This window comes from Dufourea novaeangliae, unplaced genomic scaffold, assembly GCF_001272555.1.
Source record: "Dufourea novaeangliae isolate 0120121106 unplaced genomic scaffold, ASM127255v1 scaffold101, whole genome shotgun sequence".
In the NCBI taxonomy this organism is placed as follows: Eukaryota; Metazoa; Arthropoda; class Insecta; order Hymenoptera; family Halictidae; genus Dufourea; species Dufourea novaeangliae.
The window spans coordinates 415,033-438,891 of record NW_015373989.1 but is presented as its reverse complement, the minus strand read 5'-3'; the positions used below and the strand labels follow the sequence as shown (position 1 = coordinate 438,891).

The following is a 23,859-nucleotide window of genomic DNA, read 5'->3' as shown; positions in this document are numbered from 1 at the left end:
AAACTTGGCCGTCCAAGACTATCTTCTTGTCCGCAAATTATAACAGACGCACAGACTTTCGGTTGTTATATTTCACAAGCTTATCTCTCTACTTAAAAGTGTATCTATGAATCTGCGGGTAAAGATGAAAAATAGAAGGCAAATTAGCCAAACGGTATAGTGAGGATAAGTACATAATGCCCGTGAGCGGTTAATTAATTTGAATACGTCTCTTGTGAAAATTACTACTGTTAAGTAGCGATGATAATAGTCAACAGTAACCACATTTCTATTCGAAAACTCTGCTACAAAAGGTTATTCTAAATAGAGTTCACTTATAGTCAATGATCGTGCTATTTAAGAGAACCTCGTATATGTGATATTTAATTTAACCGCGAGTTACACCGATCCTTTTTCTTACGAAGGATATTTCTCATACGTTATAGCGTTGAAATTATAATATATTTTAGAAATTTGTTTTTTATTTTTATTCTTTTTTCGTCATTAAATTTGTACGTGATATTTTTATTGCCATCGGCGGGTATTTCATACATATTTTTTACTTTGTTTATTATTACTATTATCGCTTTATTTTATGCGGTTGTTATGTATGACCGTATCGATCAAGACTCACTTTCATTTAATTCGTGTTATGTTAAAACCATGTCTTTCAGAACTTTTCAGTTGTTTTAGAAAGTTAAATACAATTAACTACCTTAATTAAAGAGTGTAAAAAAGTTTGTGGAACACTTACATATATGTACACAGTACCTATGTACATGATTCTTTTCAAATGTGCACACATGTATATATATGTGTGTGTATATATATATACTTCGTATAGTACAATATATAGATTACATTAATAATCTACAATATGCATATATAGATTATTAATGTGGAAGTTGGTCTACACAATTGGGTTGCACCATATTACTGTAGTACTTTGAGGTACAAAAAAATAATATAAGTTAATTACTACAAGTTCCTAATACTCATGTTACTAATATACAATACATCACAAAGAGCGACTACATCTCTTTTTTAAACAAGAGCCTCGTAGCTGCTATTCATTAATGTATGCAATTTCTCATTTTCTATAAAAAGGAAAGTATTACAATATTTTTGTGAGAAAGGATTAATTGAAAAGTTACTTTTTTTTTAAGATTGTTGAGAGTAAGAATATACTAGTGGAAAACTATGTTTACACATATTCAGAAATACAAGTTTCTCATTCAAAATTAAAACATCTTAATTAATGGTTTAGCCTATGGCCCAAAGTGTCTTAATATTTTTTTTATAGATAACGAGAAAGCACACTAAGTTACAGATAGTGCCTGATCCAGTTGCACAAGACGTCCTACAAATTAATATGTAAACTAAAGAATTTCGTATAAAAATTTGTTTTTAAATGTAGATATAAAATAATGTTGAGTAAACTTAATAGAAATATGCAATACCAAATTTTTTAACCGATTGTAGCAAAAATTTAAAGTATGATTTAAGACATAAAAGTTTTTGTTACGAGGCAAGGTCGAAGGAAGACAAGTACATAAAATCAATGAAGGAAGGCCCGAGAAAGCTAGTTCTTCACATCAGAGAAAACCTCTAGGTACGTCGGATTTTTAGACGAATATATTATGGAGCTGAAGTATACAGGGTGCGACAAAATTCGTGGTACCCTCACGAGCAAACTCGGCTTCCATTAGGGGAAAAAGTGGCGTAAGAAAAGGGCTTCCTATTACTTGGCAAAATTTATTTCATGTACTGAAATAAATCTTAAATCGAATGTTTATTTGGCATAGATTTTAGAAATTCTTAATACCAAGTTCTAGGAGGCCCTTGCCCTACGCCTCTTTTTTCCTTAGCGGAAGCCGAGTTTGCACGCCAGTGTACATACAGTGAAAAAGGGGTGATTCCTTATGCAACAAATAAATAAAAATTGTAGAATAAACTTTTATCATACGAAGCTTTGTTTTCGAGAAAAACAACTTGTAGAAGAGATAAGTAACGGAATCCAATGGACAGACGTGTTAGCCAAGTCTTATTCAATCGCGCGCGCAATCGAGCAAACTTTCGAATTCGATTGTTTCGGAAACGAAGCATCGAATAAATAAATTCTATTCAACACTTTCGACTTATTTGTGCATGAGAAATCACTATGTTCTTGATTGTAATACGAGTTTTACCGAACTTTGTATAAAACTTTGTATGTTATTTGGGAATGCTATTTTTTTATAGCTTTCAAGAGAGATCGTGTGCGCGCAACGGATTAGGCAAGACAGAAGTGTCAACAAAAAAGACGGAACCATACAAGAAGCTTTTGTTACAAACAATATTGTGATTCATATTTTTATAGTGTACACATAGATCGTTTCTATGTTGTTCATCATTCAGTAATCATTACTGATATAAATATAGTATGTTTTTTTATTAAAAGTTTTAAAATTATTTTTAAGATTTGTACACGTATATAGTCTTATAACTTAAGTTTTAATATTTACAAAAAGTTGATGACAAAATATTCTGCAAAATATATATAGTAAACGAGTAAAAACTTGTATGTTGACCTTGAAAAAGTTTCAGAAATATTAAACAAACAACTTTAGCATAATATTTTAGAAGTGCACTGGAAATATAAGCTTCTTGTATCGATACATACGCGTTTATATGCACCATATATGCTTTAAAAGTGCATTTAATCAAGTCTGATTTCATATAGATATGACTCGAATTTGGAAGATTAAATCGGAGATTAAATAACGTAAAAATATGCTTATACATAAAACTCTTTGGTTTCGTCGCGTGTTTTATGTACACATACATACACATAACTACCTTTGTTATGAGAAAATAAAAAATAAAATAAAATAATATACATCGCAAATAGAATACATTTCCGACAAATTATATAATTGACAGTAGTTATTTCATAACTAAACTTAGAATGTAATTTTCAAATATATTAATACTGTTTCGATTAAACTTAATGTGGTATTCTGAAACATGAAACTGTAACATTTATCATTCGTAAAAAATTAGAATGACACAGTACCCTTAACCTTACACACGATTCATAGTACACATGCTTCCAAAGTCTTTAATGTTTGTACGATGCATAAAACAAGAAATGTAACATAATTCATAACTTAATGAAACTTTTGTAATGTTCAAAATTGCATGCAATTCATAAATGTATCATCGCTAGTATGTTCACTGTGTAATGTGACATAACTTCTAGATAATTATATATTTTATTAAGCATGACTATATCATGCTACTATTAAAAAAGTGTTTTCTCTTTTCTGTTAAGTTCCTCAGTATTATTTAGTTTCTGCTAAAGAGTCAGGTCCATGTTTTTGGCACACCGTAACATCAATTTTTCACGTACAGCAGTATAAAATTCAATTTCTCAATAACACTGCCGTATCTCGTTAAGTGCCATTTTTTTAATTTAAATCAGAAACTACGTTATAACTTTTATCATTATATAAAGTTTTTCATTGCACTGTATCTGACTTTTTGTTCGTTAAATGATCCGTATACTACCTTCAACAGCAGTAAGTCCTAATTTCAACAGTATTAACATAAATTTGTATTCTTAGATATTCATTAACCGTTGTAACACACTACGTATTGATTGTATTTTTATAACTCGAAAGGTTCCAAGTGAGTATCGTATACCTAATTATTCAGATCATTGATCGCTTGTAAGATTCGTTTAACATGCCCTACTTTAGTAATACCAAGTTCCTTGAGATCTCGACGGGCTAGTGTTAACAATTCCCTACCTCGTATGTCGTGGGAAACGAATTTGTCAGTATATTCACCCAACTGAAGGTTCTCTAACCAAGAGCACACTTCCTGAACACCCCACGTAGTCACTTGATCTCGAGCAGGATGGGCCCCAGAATTACCCCCTGAACGCCGAAATTTCAACCAGAATAAACCTCTGTGACGATTCTTTTTATCTCCCTATTTAAATAAAATTTGAAATAAATCCACACGAGCTTACGAAAATTATGTTACATTGAAAGTCATACCTGTTCGTCCGATGGTAAACTTTGTAAATACACTAATCCTGTAGCTGCTTCATCGAATGTACACTTTTTCAATTCTTGTTCCATATTCGCCAAGGAGAAAGATAACTTATTCTCTAAATCTTCTCGCAGTCTCTGCATTATTTAGAATTTGAATTTTTTAGTACACTCATGAAATGTTAAAGCGCTAAAACATAGAATACTTACTAAATTGTGTGCTTTATCTCTAAGTAATTCACACGAGTCTTCGTAAAGTTGTCTTGCGCTTGAAACTAACTCTGTTACAACTGGTCTCAAATTAGTCTAACAAACATATTGTACAATTAATAAAAACTCGGTCGCGATTTAATAAAGTCAAAAATACAAAATGAAACGACAATGTAAAATCGAATACAAGAAAAGCAATTACTAACTCCATGTAAAATTTTTCCGCCTGGATGTACTTGTTCGAGTGCCTGAGCTGTCCGTGCTGCAACTTGATACAAATCTGGCTCCAAACTCGGATGCGATATTATGAGCAGTTTCACCCATTTGACTAAAGTTGTGACCACTTCAATGAATCCCAGCAAAATATACATTTCTTCGTCATTTAAATGTGATGGTTTACTGTGTATCGATAAATTAGATTTAGATTGTGATTGTGTACTGTTCAACGTGGATGTTGAATGGGATATTGCACTGAGTGTACTGCGCTGTTTTTCCTCCCACGTTTTTAAAGACGATTCAAGTGCCTGAAAAATATGTATTATTTAATCAATTATTAATTATAATAATGCATATTTCGATTATCGATGCATCTTGCCAACACAAGTTATTTGACTTACCCTATTTCTGTAAAGCATTTGCATACGATTCTTGTGTATAATACGTATAATTCCAGGTGGTTGTATCCAAGCTTCACCGTCAACTTGTATAGGCACTCCTTCGTCACCCAAAATGTTGATTTGAACCGTTTGACATTGTGCGATCCTATGATGTTGTAAATTAATCAGCCGCGACGCGGCCATTTGAACCGAACCAAATACAGCTACCACTTCTAATATGCGGTCATCGAACGAGGGCGCTAAAAACAGGTCTCCTTCTTTCGTTCCACCCCAAAAATTTGTGCCGCCCATGAAACTACAAGAAACACAGTATTCTTCAGTTGCAAAATTTTTCAAGATAGATACTTAACTTCCGTTTTTAAAGGTACATATTTAATTTTTCAAGACTTTCATTTTTAAAGATAGATATTTAACAACCTTGGAATGTTTAATACAACAATTCCTTGTAGAGAAGGCAATGGTATCCGTTGACCGTCACATTCCAATTGCACTCTTTGCTCAAGATTTTTGTATGTTTTCTGTAACCACTGTTTAGATCCCAATACACCGTACCACATGTAATTTTTTGCTCGTGAGCGACACTTCTCTGGATGTTCTTCTCTTTTATGATGAAAATCAAGACTAATTTTTGCATCTATGCCGATTCCAAAATAGTTATTCATGACGCAACGTTCGAAATAACCCTCCCTAGAAAAATTATATTAACTTAAGAATTTATTTTTTTTAACATAGCTGATTTAAGATCAGCAGAATACGTTTTTAGAGTTCAGTCATCACTTAAAAGAGGTGTGACTCTAACTATATTGCCACTAAACATATTGCCACGCGAAACACTTCCCCTTCACACGTAAATACTTTCGAGCAGACAAATTCGCTTTCCCACCAGGTTGCGTAGGCCGTCGCACCAGCACGATTCAGCTTTTGCGCAGACGGCAAGTTTGAGGTGATGACGACAGAACTTAGCATGGAGGGGGTTCTGAATTCATTTGCCATTTTACTCCCCTACAGCCCCGACCGTGGCAATATAGTTAGAATCCACTGTATTATACCACCGACAAGATATAAGAAATAGACCTTTCATCTTATGGAAGTTTGTGGCCCACCTAAACAGTAGTACCGACGCATTAAAAAACCTGTGATTTTGGCGATCCCTACGTTATGAGAATAATGAATCTGCGGTGGGTAGTGTCACTAAAATAGAAATGAGGCGACGTCGCCCCAGAAAAGTGGGCCGAAAAAATACAATGGATGAAATGTCTACTTCTAATACCTCGTCTGTGATTATACTTTACATTAAAGTTTCATCCGGATCCATTAATGGCGACACTGCAGCACAAAGTGCGTCTGCGTTTGCAAGTAATGCCTGACTAATGAGTCCTGTTCCTCCGCTGACGTCTGCAAACATATATATATATATATACATATATTTAATTTCATTTACAATATTTTCAATCTTCCGTTTAACCTTCATTCGTCCCTTGTGTCGATTTGACACATTTTTCTTCTAATAACGTTATCCTGTCATGTGTAGGTAAATTTAGCTGTGGATACATGACCTTTATTTGAAAAAATTTGCAAATTTAGCTATTTATCTCTTCGTTGTATTTTGTTACTCCTGTGTCAATTTAACACAGAGGGACATATTAAGTTGGGAAACTAAGGGACGGATGAGGGTTAATGTAAAAAAATTGACGTCGATATCTACAGTTGGGTTTTCAAAAAAGCAGCTTGTATCATACATATAAAGTGTAAAATACTTACTCGGCCACATAGACAATTGTACTAACGGATTAATAATTGGAAGTTTTTTCGCGTCTTCGGTTCGGTCGACAGACTTCATTCTTTCGTGACGTAAACTTGCATTCGAACCGCCAAGTCGTGCAGCTGTAGCAGCTAAAGAGACAACTTCCGATGCTTTTAATAAGCTGCCACTGCTAATTCGACGGGTTGCTTGAGGTGAGAAACCGGATTCTGGCAGCTCTACGCTCACTAATTATTAATGAAGTCAATAACTTTATATTATTTAGGTATGACAAGGAATTTTTACGTTAAAAAATAAGAGACGTACGTTTTTCCATACTTTCACCGTTATGTCGCCTTAGGTATGGGCTTGTTTTGTATCCCGTGTCGGAATCATGTTGACTTTCAATAGACATTGACGGACTCGGAGGATTAATTATAACGCTTATCGTGGGTGGAAAATTATTAGGTTTCTCATTCGTTGGAGTAGTGTCTGAAGAAACAGTAAAGCAACAAACGGGACTCAATAGATCAGACGCTTTGCCATCGTGACTGTCTTTCGATTTGATGCCCTCGGTTGCATTTTGATCGAATGACCCTAATTTATGTTTGCTTTTAATATTCTATTGGAAATTAGTAAATGAAACATTCATTAGGTTCGGATATATTTTACATAAAAATCACTTTATATCTTTGAAAGAATTCTATGTGAAGCATATCGAGCACCGTTAGGTATAATTACCTCTTTTTCTGCAACTGTGAAAGCCTTTGTTTGTTTCTTAAATGATCTCCTAGCAATATCGTTGCCTTCTTCGAATTGAGCTAAACTGCAATACTTTTGTGGTTTCTCCGTGTGCTCAGATTCCAAACATTCCCTTACAGAATCATATTTCTCCCCTATCATTGTACTGATTAAATCTTGCCCGAGTGAACTTAGATCATCAATTAAACTTTCAGAGTTTTGTACTTCACTGGTAAACATGTCCGAATTATCAGGGGAATCGATGTGCCCGATTTCAGAACTGTCGGATCTCTTTGTAGAATCGAATATATCACTACCTATACGAACTAGAATAAATAGGACAAGTTATCTATAAAATGTATAATATATAACTTCATCGTATTCTTACGAACTAAAAAAATATTACTTTGCCAGTTGCGTAACGAATTAATAGATTTTGTAAAATAAATGTTCCACTTATATACTTACCAATTTCACTCTCACTATTCCGTATTACGTAACTCTTTAAATCCAAGGTATCAGAGATTATGCTGTCCGTACTAACAATACTATTACTACAACTACCTCTAGTTGTATCCATTTTACTTCTGTTTTCAAATTTTTGATCGTGTTCCAGCGACACGTGTCTCGAATGAATCGAATCTGTATCGGGAGAGATAATAGTGTCTTGCATAGTAGCGTCATCCGAAGGCGAACTTGTATCAAAATTAGTTCTTGTAACGCTTATTTGAAAGTCCGACGAAAGTTCCATGTTGTTCGACTCGTGCTGATCATTAAACATATGAACATCTGATTCTTGCTGAGTATACGCAGATATAGACTGAGCTGTCAACTCGTGAAAATTAAATGAGCTGAAACACCATTAGTATATAAACATACCACAAGTTATACAAATAGTGCAGTGGACTCTAACTATATTGCCACGCGAGGCACTTCCCCTTCGCACGTACTTTCGAGCACACAAATTGGCTCTCCCACCAATGTTGCGTACTGTCGGTGAAAGAGCTTTCCCGGAACGGGACCCCCCGAATGATTTTGCAAAAAGGCACTTTTTGATTGACCGAAGGCCCATTAATGAAACCGCAGCCAGGGCCATGCGTATCTTACAGAAGTATATTTACTCTACATCTCAGGCCCCTGTCATCTTTTGCTCAGTAATATGTAATTTACGTATTAATAAAGAGTAACATATAGTTGTCAAAGATTAGGAAATATATAAACTTCTTCCGTGAATGTTGCAAGTTAAACATTCGTTTACAACGAATATGTATTTGCACGAATATAATAACAACTCTAGAATGGCAAATTAGTTTCTTTCAATCTTGAAAGGTAGATGACATGTAATACAATCGGAATTTCCGAAAGGAAAGTTCAAAATTAATTGTAACGGGTTGAAGACCGACAAGTCAAGACCTAGAGGAAATTTCGAGTTTTTATTAGATCACCATGTACCTTGGATAGTCCAGGTATCGTCATTCTCTACCTCCCTTCCCCCACCCCTCTCTCACTCTCGTTAATTGGTTACTTTGAATTTTTCGTAACAGCCAATCATTTGTATAACTTATTTTCAAAATTGTATGCTGTACCAAAATTTTGTTAAATATACCAAAAAGGAAGAAACAGTTCCGTGTTGACATCCTACGGCCCTGAACGAAGTTCGAGTACCATAAAAGTCTCACATTACAGGTTTTATGGCCAAACCTACTGCCTAATTGTAAAATGAGTCGGGGGTCCCGCTCTACGAAAGCTGTTTCACCGACAGTACGCGCTGAGCTGTGACGATAGAACTTAGCATGGAGGGGGCTTTGAATTCATTGCCATTTTACTCCCCTACAACCCTCCATTATGGCAAAACATATAGTTAAAAGTCCACTGGATATTAATTCAGTTCTATAAGTGACTGTAATAAACTCATCTTACTTTTTATTAATAATGTATCTACAACGTAAAAGTTAATCAATACCTACTCTTGAGGTAAATTTTCACTGTTTCTTCTACTGTCAGCAAAACCGTCCGGTGCCGGCAATGTCAATAACTCCTCGGGTTGAGAATCTCTTCTAAGATCAGGCATTGGACTCAAAGACGCCACGTTAGGAGTTGAAGTAAGAGTACACGTCGAATCTTCTGTACTCTTTAAAGATTCTATTAATGGACCTGTAGACGATATTTCAGAATGTTCCAGTTTTAAACCAGGAATATCCATTTGGTGCTTTTTACCTACGACACAGTCTTGTGGTTATGAATATTTTTTAAAAATTGAAGAATCTAGGAGAGAAGTAAAATGGAAGATTTATGTCGTAAACTTACTTGATACAGAATTTAACATTGCAGTATCGCCGGGCGAAACAGTTATATCTGCTGTTTTCGAAACATGCGTCGCGTGTATATTAATCTGATCGTCTATAGTCAACTGTGTATATTCTACAAGATGTCGTATAATTCTTTTTAAACTATTTGCTCTACAATTCAGTAAAATGAGTACAATTATTGATCTACAGATACTTGTATTTAAATTTCGATGCTGACAACATACCTTGACATTACAATCTCTCGTTCCATAAGACGTCGCCTTCGAAGAACCTTCTTTAAATTCGTCATGTCTTTTTCTGGCTTTTCTAATACACCTTTCTCATAAGTCTCGGGTGAAACAGATACATCGGTATTTAGAGCATAATTATCTGCACCCATTGGATGTTCGGCTAAGTATCCTTCCTCTTTACACAATGTTTGCAAGAACAAATCGAGCTTGTGTTGAAGTACTTTGCACTTCTCTTCTATCTGTTGGTCCTCTGAATCTATATTTTCTATTATATGTGATGCAAAATCTTTTACCGTGTCACATAAAATTCTGAAAATAAAGAGTTTTTATCATGGTAATTTGCATTGGACAATTTCTTGTGTTATATATCAATATTAATGTATAAATTACATTGTAGTTATAATTGAAATATGATTAGAATCACTTTCAAATATGGAATTGCAACTAAATAAATTGGAATAAGAATTCAAGAGGTCCCAACACAATAACTTAAGAATTTACTTTTCAATTATTGCTATTTTTATAATTCATTTGTACGCCATTACATTTTTTATAGAATACTTACTTAATGCTAGATAAAACTACATTGTCCTGATCTGATTGTAAAATGTTTGTTACGTGAGTAATAACATTGTTCTCGTATTGATGGACAATGTTGGATTTTAAGGATGTATCGGATCGACTTAAAGCCGTTTTATGACATGGCAAAGATATGCTACGTTCGAAAGTCATAATACTCCATCGGTCAAGCATCTTTGTGCCAGCTTTTTCATATTTTTCTAACAACTGGGGTAAATGAGTATCATCGTCGCAAGATGACCCCCAACCCAATACACGTGCCAGATCATTTCCTGTTCCCAAAGGCAGAACTCCGACTTGGCACTGCTTCTATTTCAAATTTTCAAGCGATAAATAATCTTGATAAAGGCATCACGACAGCATGCAATAAAAAACGACATATAATTACATAAACGTATTTCCTTTGAACCCCAACGTTCGTGTCGTTATCTATTATCGATATTATAATAATTAGACTGCGGATTTTATGCATTTATAACTTATAGGACTCTATAAAATACAATAACAGACAAAACTTTCTCAAATGCCTCGAGTTTTCTATTTTATTCTTAACTCAACAAGATACATAAGAGAAGAAAGAAGTTCCTACTATTGTTCTTGTTTTCATAAATTACTTTATAACATGCCATTTTGCATAAAATTCTACAGTCTAATAATAATATATTATTAGAAATAATTATAATTGTTATTCGAAAAAAAAATGGCGATAAACCACATAAACTTTAAGGAGTATTTCATATTGTAAAATATACAAACTTTTATTTATGATACAGCATACATTGCATATAAACAAACTAATCATCGAGTGCATCAAATCATGAAATCAAAGGAGATTGTTCCTTATAGAAAATGTACTAAGATGATATGTTATTTTATTACGAAAAATTCTATTTCTTTTATTTCCTGTCAAATATATTTCGTAAAAATTTATTGCTACTTGTATTATTACCACTTATGAATTGTTGAAAATATGTTATAAAGTAGATAATAGATATAAAAATATGATCTTTTTTTATGTAAAAAGAATAATTGTAGAAATCTCAGAACACATAAAGAGATCATATTCTACAATTTAATTCTTATTCTCTTATTGTAGAGATCCTTTTACATAATAAAATATAAGTCTGAATTATTCAAACACTTTACTGTGTATATTAACTATTTAAGTAATAATTTTTGTAGTATAGATTTGTTTAGAACGATTCGTGTCAATAATTGTCTCGATCATAAATATGTTACTGTACTATTTGTCATTGTAAAAGCATAAAATAGTGATATAATATTTAAACAACAAATAGTCACATTCAAGAATTTTTATAAAATTCGTGCGTAATTTACACTTACCATCTACAAATAAAGTTAATGAAGCTTCACGCATACAAAGAATCCTAATGTACAAACACCAGTATCATCTGAAATAAAATTATAAAAGAGACACGCCATGCTGTTTAAATTATCAAAGCTGTCGATGGTCATTTACTTAACGCTTCTGTGAAATGTAAACATGTACATTATATAAGAAAATCTAAATAAAGTTTTTCTGTACAAAGAGAAAACAGGGAATTTATTGTGCTCGTACAGAGAATAATATGTCCTTTATTCATGTTAAATTTCCACCATCAGATAATGAATAATGAATTATTTTTTAAAGACAAAAACATTACACATTAAAGTAAGGCATTTAACATATTAGATTTGAATCAAAAATAATTAATTTCACAAAAGGGCTAACTAATTTTATTCTGAGTATTCAGGTATATACTATGGCAAAATATCAAGACATTCTAAACAATGATAACAATGTGCAACCATGCAACTAATAGAAAAATGTATGTCACTTTGGTTGTACTTCGCCTTAATTATATTCTTCCGAATTTATAGTCGTGTGATTTTCAAATATGTTTATAGTTGTAGTCACTAATCGTGCGTTTGTGTGCATATAAACGAGGTTCGATACTAATAATTCTACGGAACATTACAGCTTTTGCAAAATATAATTGTATATTCAACGTGTATATATGTATATACATAATAAAAATCCAAATGCATGCAATTAACTAATATATCCAGAACAAAATTATTTGTCAAATTCACTACTTTTACTTACATGCATCCCCAAACGATCAATCTCAGAAAGAACCCAACCAACGGATCCATCGCCACTGCACACCAAAATTCGAAATGGGTCGAAATGACGAAATAATCTCAACCTATTCAAAATAAATGATCGTGTTCGCGTTAAAGAATTGAGATGCATTGAAAATTTCAATACAAATTCATATAAAATATTTCACCCTGGTCCTGGTCCTCCTTTTATAAGATCGAATACTTGTGCAGGATTTAATAATTGTTTAAATCTTCTAAGAAATTTAACACCTTGATTGTCTCCAGATTTACTATTTACAAATACTAAAAGTGGACTGCATCCGATAGGTCTAATAGCTTCCCAAGCTTCGTCACTACCTGTTGAATGTACTAAAATCAACGATAGTATCGTAAAGTCAATGTAGAAACACTGTATTTTATTTAATATAATAGAACTTCATTTTTCAAATTCCATTTAACCGAATGAAATTTCCATTTGCACGATCAACTGAAGGACAACTAAACTTTTATTACAAGAGTTACTGTCAAATTGTATTTTTTTAATATAAACACAGCGATTCTCAATGTCCAAAGTATACAGGACGGATATCGTAACGATATCCACGATATTCCACTGCTATGAACTTAGTATTGTGTGAATGAAAGTATCATAGTTTGTACTGGTCATATTCGTCTTAATATCTCCAATGGAAAAAAATTATATCCTTCCATTTAGAAAATAACTTTGGGTTCACTATGAAGAAAATATATTTTCGAAATGGTTGTTATCGTTATATGTTGTTCACTCAACGTAGATAAATTTTGGTTAATAACTCTTTTTAATCGTGCGGATCGTTAAAGTGAATGCTCTGTGTATCATTTAACTACAAACACCCAATATCACTGGAATTAGGTCAACTCTTATTACATAAATGTTCTAGTTATTTGAACCACCATGTCCCCCCAAAGATTCAAGTATATGTAGTTCTACTGTAAATAATAATATACAAAGAGACACAATATTTTTAAATTATGAATGATGAAAATGAGTTACCAGGATTACCTATACTATGCAACGCTGTAGGAGGAACTACACTCAATTTAGCTGGTCCTAATAGACACTTAACGCTTATGGCAGGTCTGCATGCTGTGTGTACTGTAGCTCTACACCATAAACATCTCCAGTCTTGAAGTCTAAAGAACAGACAACCGAAAATCAATAAAATCTTCAAGCATCAAGTTAAAAGGTTTTATAGTACTGATTTATACCTAAGCACAGAGCCACATGTTTTTTCACACACTGAACATTTTGAGGATACTGGCAAATTGCCTTCCATCCACTGATGCGGCATAATAATGTTCTATATAAAAGCAGAAGGTATTTATCAACTAATTATCATAGTTTCTTTGAATAAGGATATTAAACGAATATATCATACTTGGTATAATGTGACAAACGAAATTTTTTATTTATATAAGTTATTACGTATAGAGAAAAGATGTTTTGTTGTAATCATGCGACTTTGTCCTACATACCCCATCTTGGTCCTCAATAATGTCCTTGCCAATAGACGCTAATGTAGTCCACTTGCAATTATTTATTGCTTTTATGCTACACTGTTTGTGAACTTTATATTTACATATTTCACAACTTAATCCATGAGAAGTGACACCTAAAACACAAGTTACAGTATCTTATTGCTTGTAAAATAAATTCCGAGATTACTATTGTACATTCAGTATATATGTATTAATATAATATTTCATTTATCAAATTATTTTAAGGAATCATTATTATGTCCATTGTGAATTCGTTTTCTAATGTCTATTAAACATTGTACAACTATTCTTGTTAGTATATACACATTTTTATTGCTAAGCGACACATTAATTTATCTTTTTATGTTAAGATATTTAATATTGAAACAAAAGTTTAATTTATTAATATAATTTATGTTTTAAAACTTCCTAATTTCTTTTGTTCTATAACTTTTTAATTGTCCGATGAAAACAGACATTCAACTAATAAAATACATTTGCATACCATAAAGAGTATCTCTGCAAACATTACAATATGTTGGTCTTGCATGACTTGTTGCATACCACTGATGATTACCACTGAGCATTTCTGCAATTCCCGAATCTGCCTGAACACGATTCTCTGTCATTGTCCTTAATGCATTCAGCCAATCTTCCATTTCTTGTCTAGTTTCGCCACAGAGAACCAGTGATCGAAATGGAGTTATCACCTATTAAGAAATACAATAGATAGTTTAATAACACAAACACGTAATATTCAATCTAACGTTTAGTCACTTAATTCTAATGTCATTATCCTTTGTTACAATCTAAAGGAATATTAGTCAATTATCTTTAAATAAAGGCAAACACGACAAAATTGAAAAGTAAATTCAAATTAAACTAAAACTGAGACTAAATAAACTAAAAAATTACTTTGACCAGTCTTTAGGATATTCAATAATTATGGTTTTTGTTTGATAATAATCATACTTCGTACAACATAAATGATCGTAGATGTAACGTTTATATTGAACATAAACTATCATATGATTCGGAAAGAAAATAACCTTCCGTTTTTATCCATAGCGAAAAACGAAACATTACCTTGAATCGAGAACGGGTTCTCTGTTGCTTTGGTGACATTTGAATTGCAATTTCAGGCACATTTGAATTCCTATGATTCGCACGTATTCCAAGTAATCGAAGATGTTACATCGGTGCAACGGATATTGACTTTTGTATACACGTAGAGTATCATAGCCGAATGCACCGAGTATCGGAATAACCAAAGCGATAGTCGTATACGCGATGCTCTTTTCTTCTTCTTTAAGCCATTGCTATGTCCTATTTTCCATGGCGCATGTCATGTCACCTCGTTTATAAATAAGTGTTCAAATGAAAACGATATGCATTGTTCTAGACGCCTGTCCTCTGCATTACGGGTTTTGTCTATACATTTTCATTCCACTCGCAAACGCAACAACAACGAGTAAACACAGGCACACAAGAAATGAATGAAATATATTTCGCGATTAGGGTACTCCCATTCAAATTTAAAGGGAGCTGAATGGAACCAACACACGTGTGTATATATTTTACTCTCTAGATTCTAGATATTGATTATGAAAGTAATTTAAAATGTGAAGGGTTGAGTATTCACTAAGAGTTGAGTAATTACTAGACTGCGGATGTTTTCGTAAACTCACAGTTTCACAGATTATTTTGGAAGCACCATAAATTAAAAAAAGTATACATTGTTTAGTAAAGAATGTCTTCAATTAAAATGGTAATAATATTAATTTAAATCTAATTTTTTTTTAAAAACTACATTAATATTTGTTAACACATTTTGTATATTCTCGTATGTCATAAATACATCAAATCTGTGCATTACCCTTTTGCACTTTCAGACATATGGTATTTCGTTAATGGGCTTTGTTTTTCGTTTTAAATATACCAATAAAAAGTATAAAAGAATAATAAAAATTAAAATTAAAAATAAATAGAAATTATACTGTCATTATAAAAATCTTCAACAAGAAAACCATAAAATGCTGTGATCACCGAATCAGTCCCCATGAAAGTTTCATATGTAAAGTAAATGAATATATATATGTGTATTTAAATATTACATGATAAAATAGGCTAAAATATGTAATGGAAGGATTTCACCACTTAGCACTTTGCGTCTTTATTTTCGAAATAAACATATTTAAATTTTCGACCCTTGGTTTCCTTCGTTTCCGTCACCCATTGTTCAAATGTCAAACATATGTCACGCGGCGACACATGCATATGTATACGTATTCACACGCACAAAGACAATTACCAGTCACACTCTTTTTAATTGTAACGTTAAAAACGAAATTATGCAAATGAATAGTGTGTGTTTACTGTGCAAATGAATTGTTAAAGTTAGAAAAAATATGCTTTAAAAATTGGTGAAATAGTCGGAATATTAACCTATAATGCTGCAATGATTGTGAGTTTGGAGCGCACATTCTGATCTTGTTCATTTGAAACTTCAAGGAGAGAAAAAGGGAGGATTAAGAGAACACCTTATATAAAATAGATTTCGCGTCGCGACGACTGGCGTCGGCTGAGCGCTCATCTTAATTCTTCCTCGCTCCTACGAGGGCGCAAATATCACTTCTCTCGGATAACTTTATGGCCGGTTTACATGAACCTATATATCTTATACACTATAATACATTATCGTGTCATCTTTATACATATATATACGAAAGGAGTAATAATAAATAAAAGTATTATAGCAATTCTGGCATAAATTTGAAATTACAGAAAAATGCAAAAATACATGTAAACAAAAAAATACCAAACCATAAATTTTGTTAAACCGAGCTTTGATACGCAAAATGATCGATTATATTTTAACGATAAAAAAAATTGTTATATTTTTGTCTAAATTTATTTCAAAACAAGTTTATTCAATGTTATTAATGTAATAACGCTGTCATATATTTCCATAACACTATAATTTATACTTGGGTCGGATTTTGAAAAGCGTAATATTACAGCATTTACAAAAAATCAATCGATAACAATTTTAATAAGACAATGAACAATTCACGAGATAAGTTAAAGAAATGCTAAAACCACAAATACAATCGATAAAAAGTGGTATATAATAAGTACTGATCAAGTGAAACAGTTGCTATTGGTATTGGTGTAACATTGCGTACGGTTGAGTGACCTGGCTGTGTTGAACAGCGATCATTCGGTTCAAGAGAAAAGATTAGAAATTAGTCAGAATCGTGTATATGGTTAAATTTGTCGGTAGATAGTTAGTAATTACTGTGTTGTAATATAATTAATTAATATAAGGCACAATAATGATTTTGTTAGAGATACATAACAGGATACTAGAAGAGACGTTAACTAACAAAATAAAAAATACCTTTTCAGGGTAAGTAATATACTGTTCTTTTTTGGAGCAGATATTTTACACGTTTCTGAGATAGAGGAAGAGATTATAAGCAAGGGGCGGTGTCCGTTTTAAATATTATTAATATTTATTTTAACACAATATGAAAAAACTCATTTAGTTTATACATGCACTTATATTAAAAATTTTTGTATTTACGAAACCAAACCGTATAAAGTAAAACCTATTTATTTATACTATGTTAAACATTTTTGATGTCAAATACAAGGTTTACAATATATTCACTTAATATTGAATGACATTATATTAACAATTAGAAGCTATAACAATCTGCATGTAAATACTGTGCACGGTTGATCCATAATTTGTTTCTCCTATTTCCCGTTTATTTCGTTATAATCTCAATATTTATAATAAATTGTACTCCTTTTTGTAGTCATAAACCAGAGTCTACAGATGTTGTTATAGCAGATTTCGATGGTGCTTTATTTCACATTTCTAACTTAAGCGGTGACAAGTCAAAAATTAGAGTAAGTGCACAAGAATCTGTTAATATCCATCTTACGTATGATAAAGTATCTTTAATAATATAGCTCATATTTTATTCATCTTTTGAAATAACACATTCAATTAATATTTCATTTATAGTTTCATTCGTAAAATAAATATAATTCTATTAATGCTTACAAAGAATAGTTGTACTTTAAAATACAAGAGATATATATGTTACAATTTAGTAATGTACTCTTTACCTTATAGATAAGTATTTTACTCAAATTTTATAAACAATTACAAGAACACGGGGCTGATGAATTACTTATACGAGAATATGGATCTTACCTTATAGCTCCTGAAACTGGTAAATAAGTTTCATAGAAATCAATGAGTATTTACTTATATGCATGTACAATATTTGATTGCAGTATTTAATAAGATTGTTAATGGTTGTAGGCTACAACGTTTCTGTGATGATAGACTTGGAAAATTTGCCTGAAGATTGGGAAACATTAGTTAAAGAAATTGCACTCTTGAAAAGACATTGTTTTGCCAGTGTCTTTGAAAAGTATTTTGATTTTCAAGAAGAGTACATTAGTTCGCCAGGTACAGAACTACAGAAAAGGGCAGTTATTCAATATAGAGAACAAGAAACAATGTAAGTGAATCACTATTTTCTGCCAGTGATATGCAAGTGGAACATTCCTTACTGTGTATATTTTTTATGCCAAGGTATGTTGAAGCCAAAAGTGATAGAGTAACAGTGGTGTTTAGTACAATATTCAAAGATGAAGATGATATGGTTATTGGAAAGTTGTTTTTACAAGAATTAAAGGAAGGCAGACGTGCGAGTCACACAGCTCCGCAAGTTTTATTTAATCATCGTGAACCTCCGTTAGAATTACAAGATTCTGAAGCAGCAGTTGGAGACTGCGTTGGATATATTACATTCGGTAAATATTAATTGTTCCTTTGAACTTGGAGTAACTTAAAATATGGGAGAAATGTATATAAACTACACATAAACGTTTTTATCTGATTACGATAAACTGGGCAACGACATCTTTATGCTTTGTTTTATAGTACTATTTCCACGACATACAAATAGAGAAGCTCGTGATAACACCATCGATTTAATACACATGTTTAGAAATTATCTGCACTATCATATTAAGTGCAGTAAAGTTTACATTCACTCTAGAATGCGTACCAAAACAACAGACTTCTTGAAGGTATTAAATCGGGCAAGATCACAGTCTAAGAATATTGAAAAGAAAACAATTACGTAAGTTTGTTTGTAAATTACTATGCGTTGAACACATTCTGTCGGCACAGTACAGTTGGTAACATTATATTTTACAGGGGTCGAACATTCATCAGGAAGGAATGAGTGCAAACATAATGTTACATTCCTCGTATTGTTTTCATAAAAGATAAATGACAAAGCCATCATTTGTCTCATAGATTTGCTAGAAATTCTTTGATCTTCTGGCAAGAAATATTCTTTGTAACGGAGGATTCTAACTCACAAGATTAATGAGTCGAGAGTTTTCAGTCTTCGAGTTTTACCACACATTGTCTTTTGAACAGTACAATGTTACTTAAAAGAGTCTACATTGCTGCAAACATATGTCAAGTGTTATGTGCGCAGCAAGACACGATGCATGATTAAAAAGTCATTTTATATTAAAGTTCTTAAAGTAATGCCACAAGAATGCATAGAATCTACGAAGAAATCAGGGAATTCATAGTCTGTGAATGATGTTAAGTATCTTCTGTTTCATTATTTCTATAATGTAAAAAAGTGATGTTACTAACGTTAACACTGATCTTTATGGTCATAGTATGTACGATACCATGTTCTGTTTCTTTTTAATACACTTTATATTACTTGATTTCATACAGATTATTGTTCTTTTTTTTATCGAGGTCCACGTACAACGAGAAATATTTAAAATGTAAAAAAAAATGCGTGGATTTTACGAAATAATGCACTTAATGTTTCATTTATATATGTTTAACACAGTATTGTGTTTTTTGGTAAATTATTTTTAATATCTATACTCTCTTATTAACGTATTATTATTGTAAGATAATAAAAGTATTAATTCTATATAATAGGTACTATAATTATAAAACCTTTATTTATATTATACAGAAAACATTTATTTAGCGACCGTGGGATTTAGCATTATTGATCTGTAATTACTAAATGGTTGTAAGGGTTGGAAAATCCAGATTGAGGTGCAAAGTGGGGAGTGCCAGACAGGAGTATTCATTAATACCACACCCTTTTATTTAGCACAGACACAAAAGGTACATTGTGTGGCTTTTAGGGTTTCAGTTACTAGTGTTCTCTCGGCCGGAATGTGTCATAACATTTCTATACTTTCAGCACAATAAGTTTTTATAATTACATGAAACAACATAAAAGTTTTCAACTTAAGTGTATTATATTTCATTGCATATTATGTAACTTTTCATGATATGTAAGTATTGCACACAATGTATAAAAAGTTCGTTATTATTTCAAAATATTTATATTTAATTGATCTTATGTATTATTGGTCTATATAAATTCATGTAAGAAAAGTATTGTTTATATTATGTACAAAATAAAACCAAAATTATTTGCAATTAATATTGCGAGAGGTTGTATGCAAGATTTTGTTAATGAAATTGTACGTGCAAACAAAATTATTGCTCCATGACTTACTGGAATATTTAAGAATTTTCAGTTGTATTATAAAGGACATGGACGAGCCGACTGTCGCATCACTCTTGTCTTCCTCGTCTTTTTCACCGTGTTCACCTAATGAAATAGCTATACGTCCGGGAGATTGTGTCGAAGGTGGTGTCGAAGAATGGTTGGAAGATGAAGCATTACCTGGGTTTCGTGTTTGGCAACTTGCTGGCATAATTCTCTCTATTTTGCTTAGTGTCCTTATTGCACTTTGTTGTTGTATTCGGTTCCGAGTACCACGTACCAAGGAAGAAATAGAAGCTGATTATATTAGGAAAAAAATAACGAGAAGTTTTAGGAAAGAGCTATCCAAAATCAGTAACATAGAGATGGACGACATGGATCTGAAGAAAGGTATGTAAGCTAAATTAAATACGCAATTGAAATGTTTTTACTTTATTACCGAAGTCTTCATACATGTGTTCTTTCTTCTTATTAGCTTTAGATAAAATTCAAAATAAATTCGACGTGGAAACCCATAAAGTACAGAAGGAACAACATCGAGAAACAACTCAGAAAAATGTACAACATGGATTACGATCAAGATTCAATGCAATGTTTAGTAGAATTTATTTTACTAAACAAGAACATATCGAAACTGACAATATAATTTAACAAATTGTACGGACCATTAGATTCTTACAAAGATAACAATAACAATTATATTTCCTAATTCATAATTAGACCCTGGAAACAATAGTACAGTTAATACTATTACATTTTTCAGTTGAAATTCATAACAAATATGTTCAACATTTACAATAGAATTTTCGAAACACAGCACGTTTAAAACAGAATAAGTAAATTCTACACAGTATCAATTGACTAAATATAATCTTTATTTTATGAGTATAATACAGAAATTAAGTTACTTTACATGCAACAATAATCTACAGCAAAGGATAATATATTTTGGAAAGCACATAATGGGACTATGATGTATATTACCTACCGCAATTACGTTTTATTTACTTATGTTACTATCCGATTAGTATTGTTAAAAGTTTTCACTATTAGTAAGTAAAATAACTTGTTATAAACTATATGCAATTTAAATGAAACTTTTGTTCACGACAAAAATAAATCACAGTACAAACATGTTGTTTAATGATTAGTGGAGCACTGATGTGTGTTTGTTTCTAAATAATGTTAGATTCTTAACACCATTATTACTATTATAATACATATAAGAAACAAAATTTGTAAGTTACGTTTCTTATTGTCTCTCCCTTTCTCTTTCTTCCCTTTCTTATAAGAAAAGAAAAAAATGAAATATTCTTGCAAGTTACTATGTATTCTTCCGATATATACAAAATCTATTATTGTATTCATGAAACAATATATTTTTGGAAATATTGTGAAATGAAACACAATTAAATACAAATATTCATAAAAAATATTTATTACCTGATAAATATAAAATGAGTATTTGCAATCGCAAAACTAAATCAAATAGAAGTTTTCACAGCTAAATTTTTTACGAAGACATAATTTTTGTTTATGAAGATATAACAAAAGTCAATGCTTTTAAAAAAAAAGTTTGAAAATCCAAGTAAACAAACATAACAAGAATTAAATTCTTTTCATTTTATAGCAACATGAATCTTCTGTAAATATAAATTATATTAAACAAGATTATTTCTCATAGAGAAATAAAAGTTGTAGAGGAAAATATGACTTGTCATATACACAACGCTCGCATGTATACTTTACACGCACGCATATAGGAATGATTCAATTAATCATAGTACCTTATCTACCTTTATGCTTCTTCCATTTCATAAAATGAATTTAAATTAATCTAATCGGGAAGTCGACAAAAGGTTTATAAAGAATTAATCTATATTCTTAACATTGTACAACACCAACTGGTGTGATTTTTTCATATTTTTAATAATATCACATAGAGTAGTTATTCACGTGGAATATTTTAATCGTGTACGTTTTAAAAAGTCTAGTATCAGAAGTTCGTATGGATCATTGTTTTTTAAAGTACGTTAAATTAGCAGAAACACGACTTAACGAGATAACTTAATACCAAGGAAGCGTATTTAAATAATATTCCTATCTTCTTCATTTTAAAAAATATATATATATATATATTGTAATAAAACCATAAATTTAATAAAACAACACTACGACAATGTTGTACCTCATATTAGATCCATACTGTGATTTTTATTTTTGATTTTGACTATAGTAAGAATGTCTAAAATTGTTGCTATAAGTAGACAAATTTTGTAAGCGACCCCTCCGTTAGGAGCAAAAGGTACATCTTTCAATCTACCCATAAATTAGGAAAGTTTAGGAAAAAACTTCATAGACTAGAGGATCCAACAGAACTGTTATTGTACAATATAGACATTATTTTCTAATGGACTCGATAGTCGTTTCACCATTATGGAAAAACGATTTCCACGGAGTAAAGGGACTCTACTTATACTCCATTTAAAATCTACCTGCATGCGTTCGTTCTGTACGACCCTACTTAGAGTATTAAAAGAGTATAGAGACTGATTGACATACACGTGTTAACGATGACCAGGGGTGGGGATACCTCTAATTGATGAAGATCGAGGGGGGCGGGGGAGAGGGGCTCACTACGAGGTAAGAGGTTTTGTCAGAGAGCTCGACCAAATAGCATTTAATTGCGCTACAAGACCACTAGCAACAATCGCACTAAATGGCCACTCTTAAGCGTACCTTCACGAGATTTTATTTCTCCACCAAGAGAATTTCATTTTCGGGCTTAAATACTGAAAGCTGATCACTGTCTGAGGGATCAACGATAAGATTGGTAAAAAACTGCCGCAGCTACGACCCTTCGGCTCGTCGTCTAGCGGTTCTGTCACGGTTTCGCTCGTAATGTCACGGTGTGGCGTGGAATACGGATACGGTGTCGACAATGGATTACACGTAATATGCACCTCTCCCATACTCCATTTACTTCTGGTGTCGTTCAAGTCGTTTCCTTGTGTCGTTTCCGAACGATATGGAGAAGCCGCCTTTTTCTCGGCGACGGTGATGGAACAGTTCGATATATTGATCACACGATTATCAAATGCCAGGTCCGTGCTTCTACAATGATTCATTGAAGAATTATCGAACGTGGAATTCGACAAGTTCATCGACTTCAGCGATGTTTTCCTATAAACTTTCGATCGTG

At 32.1% G+C, this 23,859-nt stretch overlaps 3 protein-coding genes across 3 annotated transcripts; 2 read left to right on the top strand and 1 right to left on the bottom strand.

Annotated features, from left to right (window-relative positions):
• Positions 1 to 3,301: 3,301 nt before the first annotated feature.
• On the bottom strand, positions 3,302 to 15,188 carry LOC107187691 (diacylglycerol kinase eta). Its single transcript, XM_015575841.1, has 23 exons — positions 15,154 to 15,188; positions 14,573 to 14,777; positions 14,065 to 14,201; positions 13,798 to 13,889; positions 13,592 to 13,722; positions 12,738 to 12,918; positions 12,551 to 12,653; positions 11,090 to 11,092; positions 10,430 to 10,752; positions 9,859 to 10,173; positions 9,633 to 9,784; positions 9,293 to 9,554; positions 7,782 to 8,176; positions 7,326 to 7,642; positions 6,912 to 7,206; positions 6,605 to 6,832; positions 6,136 to 6,238; positions 5,261 to 5,530; positions 4,844 to 5,138; positions 4,433 to 4,750; positions 4,227 to 4,322; positions 4,023 to 4,154; positions 3,302 to 3,954 (listed from the first exon to the last, which is right to left on the bottom strand). Exons 2-23 carry the CDS (start codon positions 14,724 to 14,726, stop codon positions 3,664 to 3,666), a joined length of 4,593 nt encoding a protein of 1,530 aa, XP_015431327.1. The 5' UTR covers positions 14,727 to 14,777; positions 15,154 to 15,188; the 3' UTR covers positions 3,302 to 3,663.
• Positions 15,189 to 17,359: 2,171 nt separating this feature from the next.
• On the top strand, positions 17,360 to 19,802 carry LOC107187727 (probable actin-related protein 2/3 complex subunit 2). Its single transcript, XM_015575885.1, has 7 exons — positions 17,360 to 17,476; positions 17,892 to 17,985; positions 18,215 to 18,314; positions 18,407 to 18,608; positions 18,683 to 18,903; positions 19,034 to 19,235; positions 19,313 to 19,802. Exons 1-7 carry the CDS (start codon positions 17,403 to 17,405, stop codon positions 19,338 to 19,340), a joined length of 921 nt encoding a protein of 306 aa, XP_015431371.1. The 5' UTR covers positions 17,360 to 17,402; the 3' UTR covers positions 19,341 to 19,802.
• A 902-nt stretch (positions 19,803 to 20,704) lies between these two features.
• LOC107187627 (transmembrane inner ear expressed protein) lies at positions 20,705 to 21,308 on the top strand. Its single transcript, XM_015575769.1, has 2 exons — positions 20,705 to 21,047; positions 21,133 to 21,308. The coding sequence occupies exons 1-2, from the start codon at positions 20,705 to 20,707 to the stop codon at positions 21,306 to 21,308; spliced, it is 519 nt and encodes a 172-aa protein (XP_015431255.1).
• Positions 21,309 to 23,859: the final 2,551 nt, after the last annotated feature.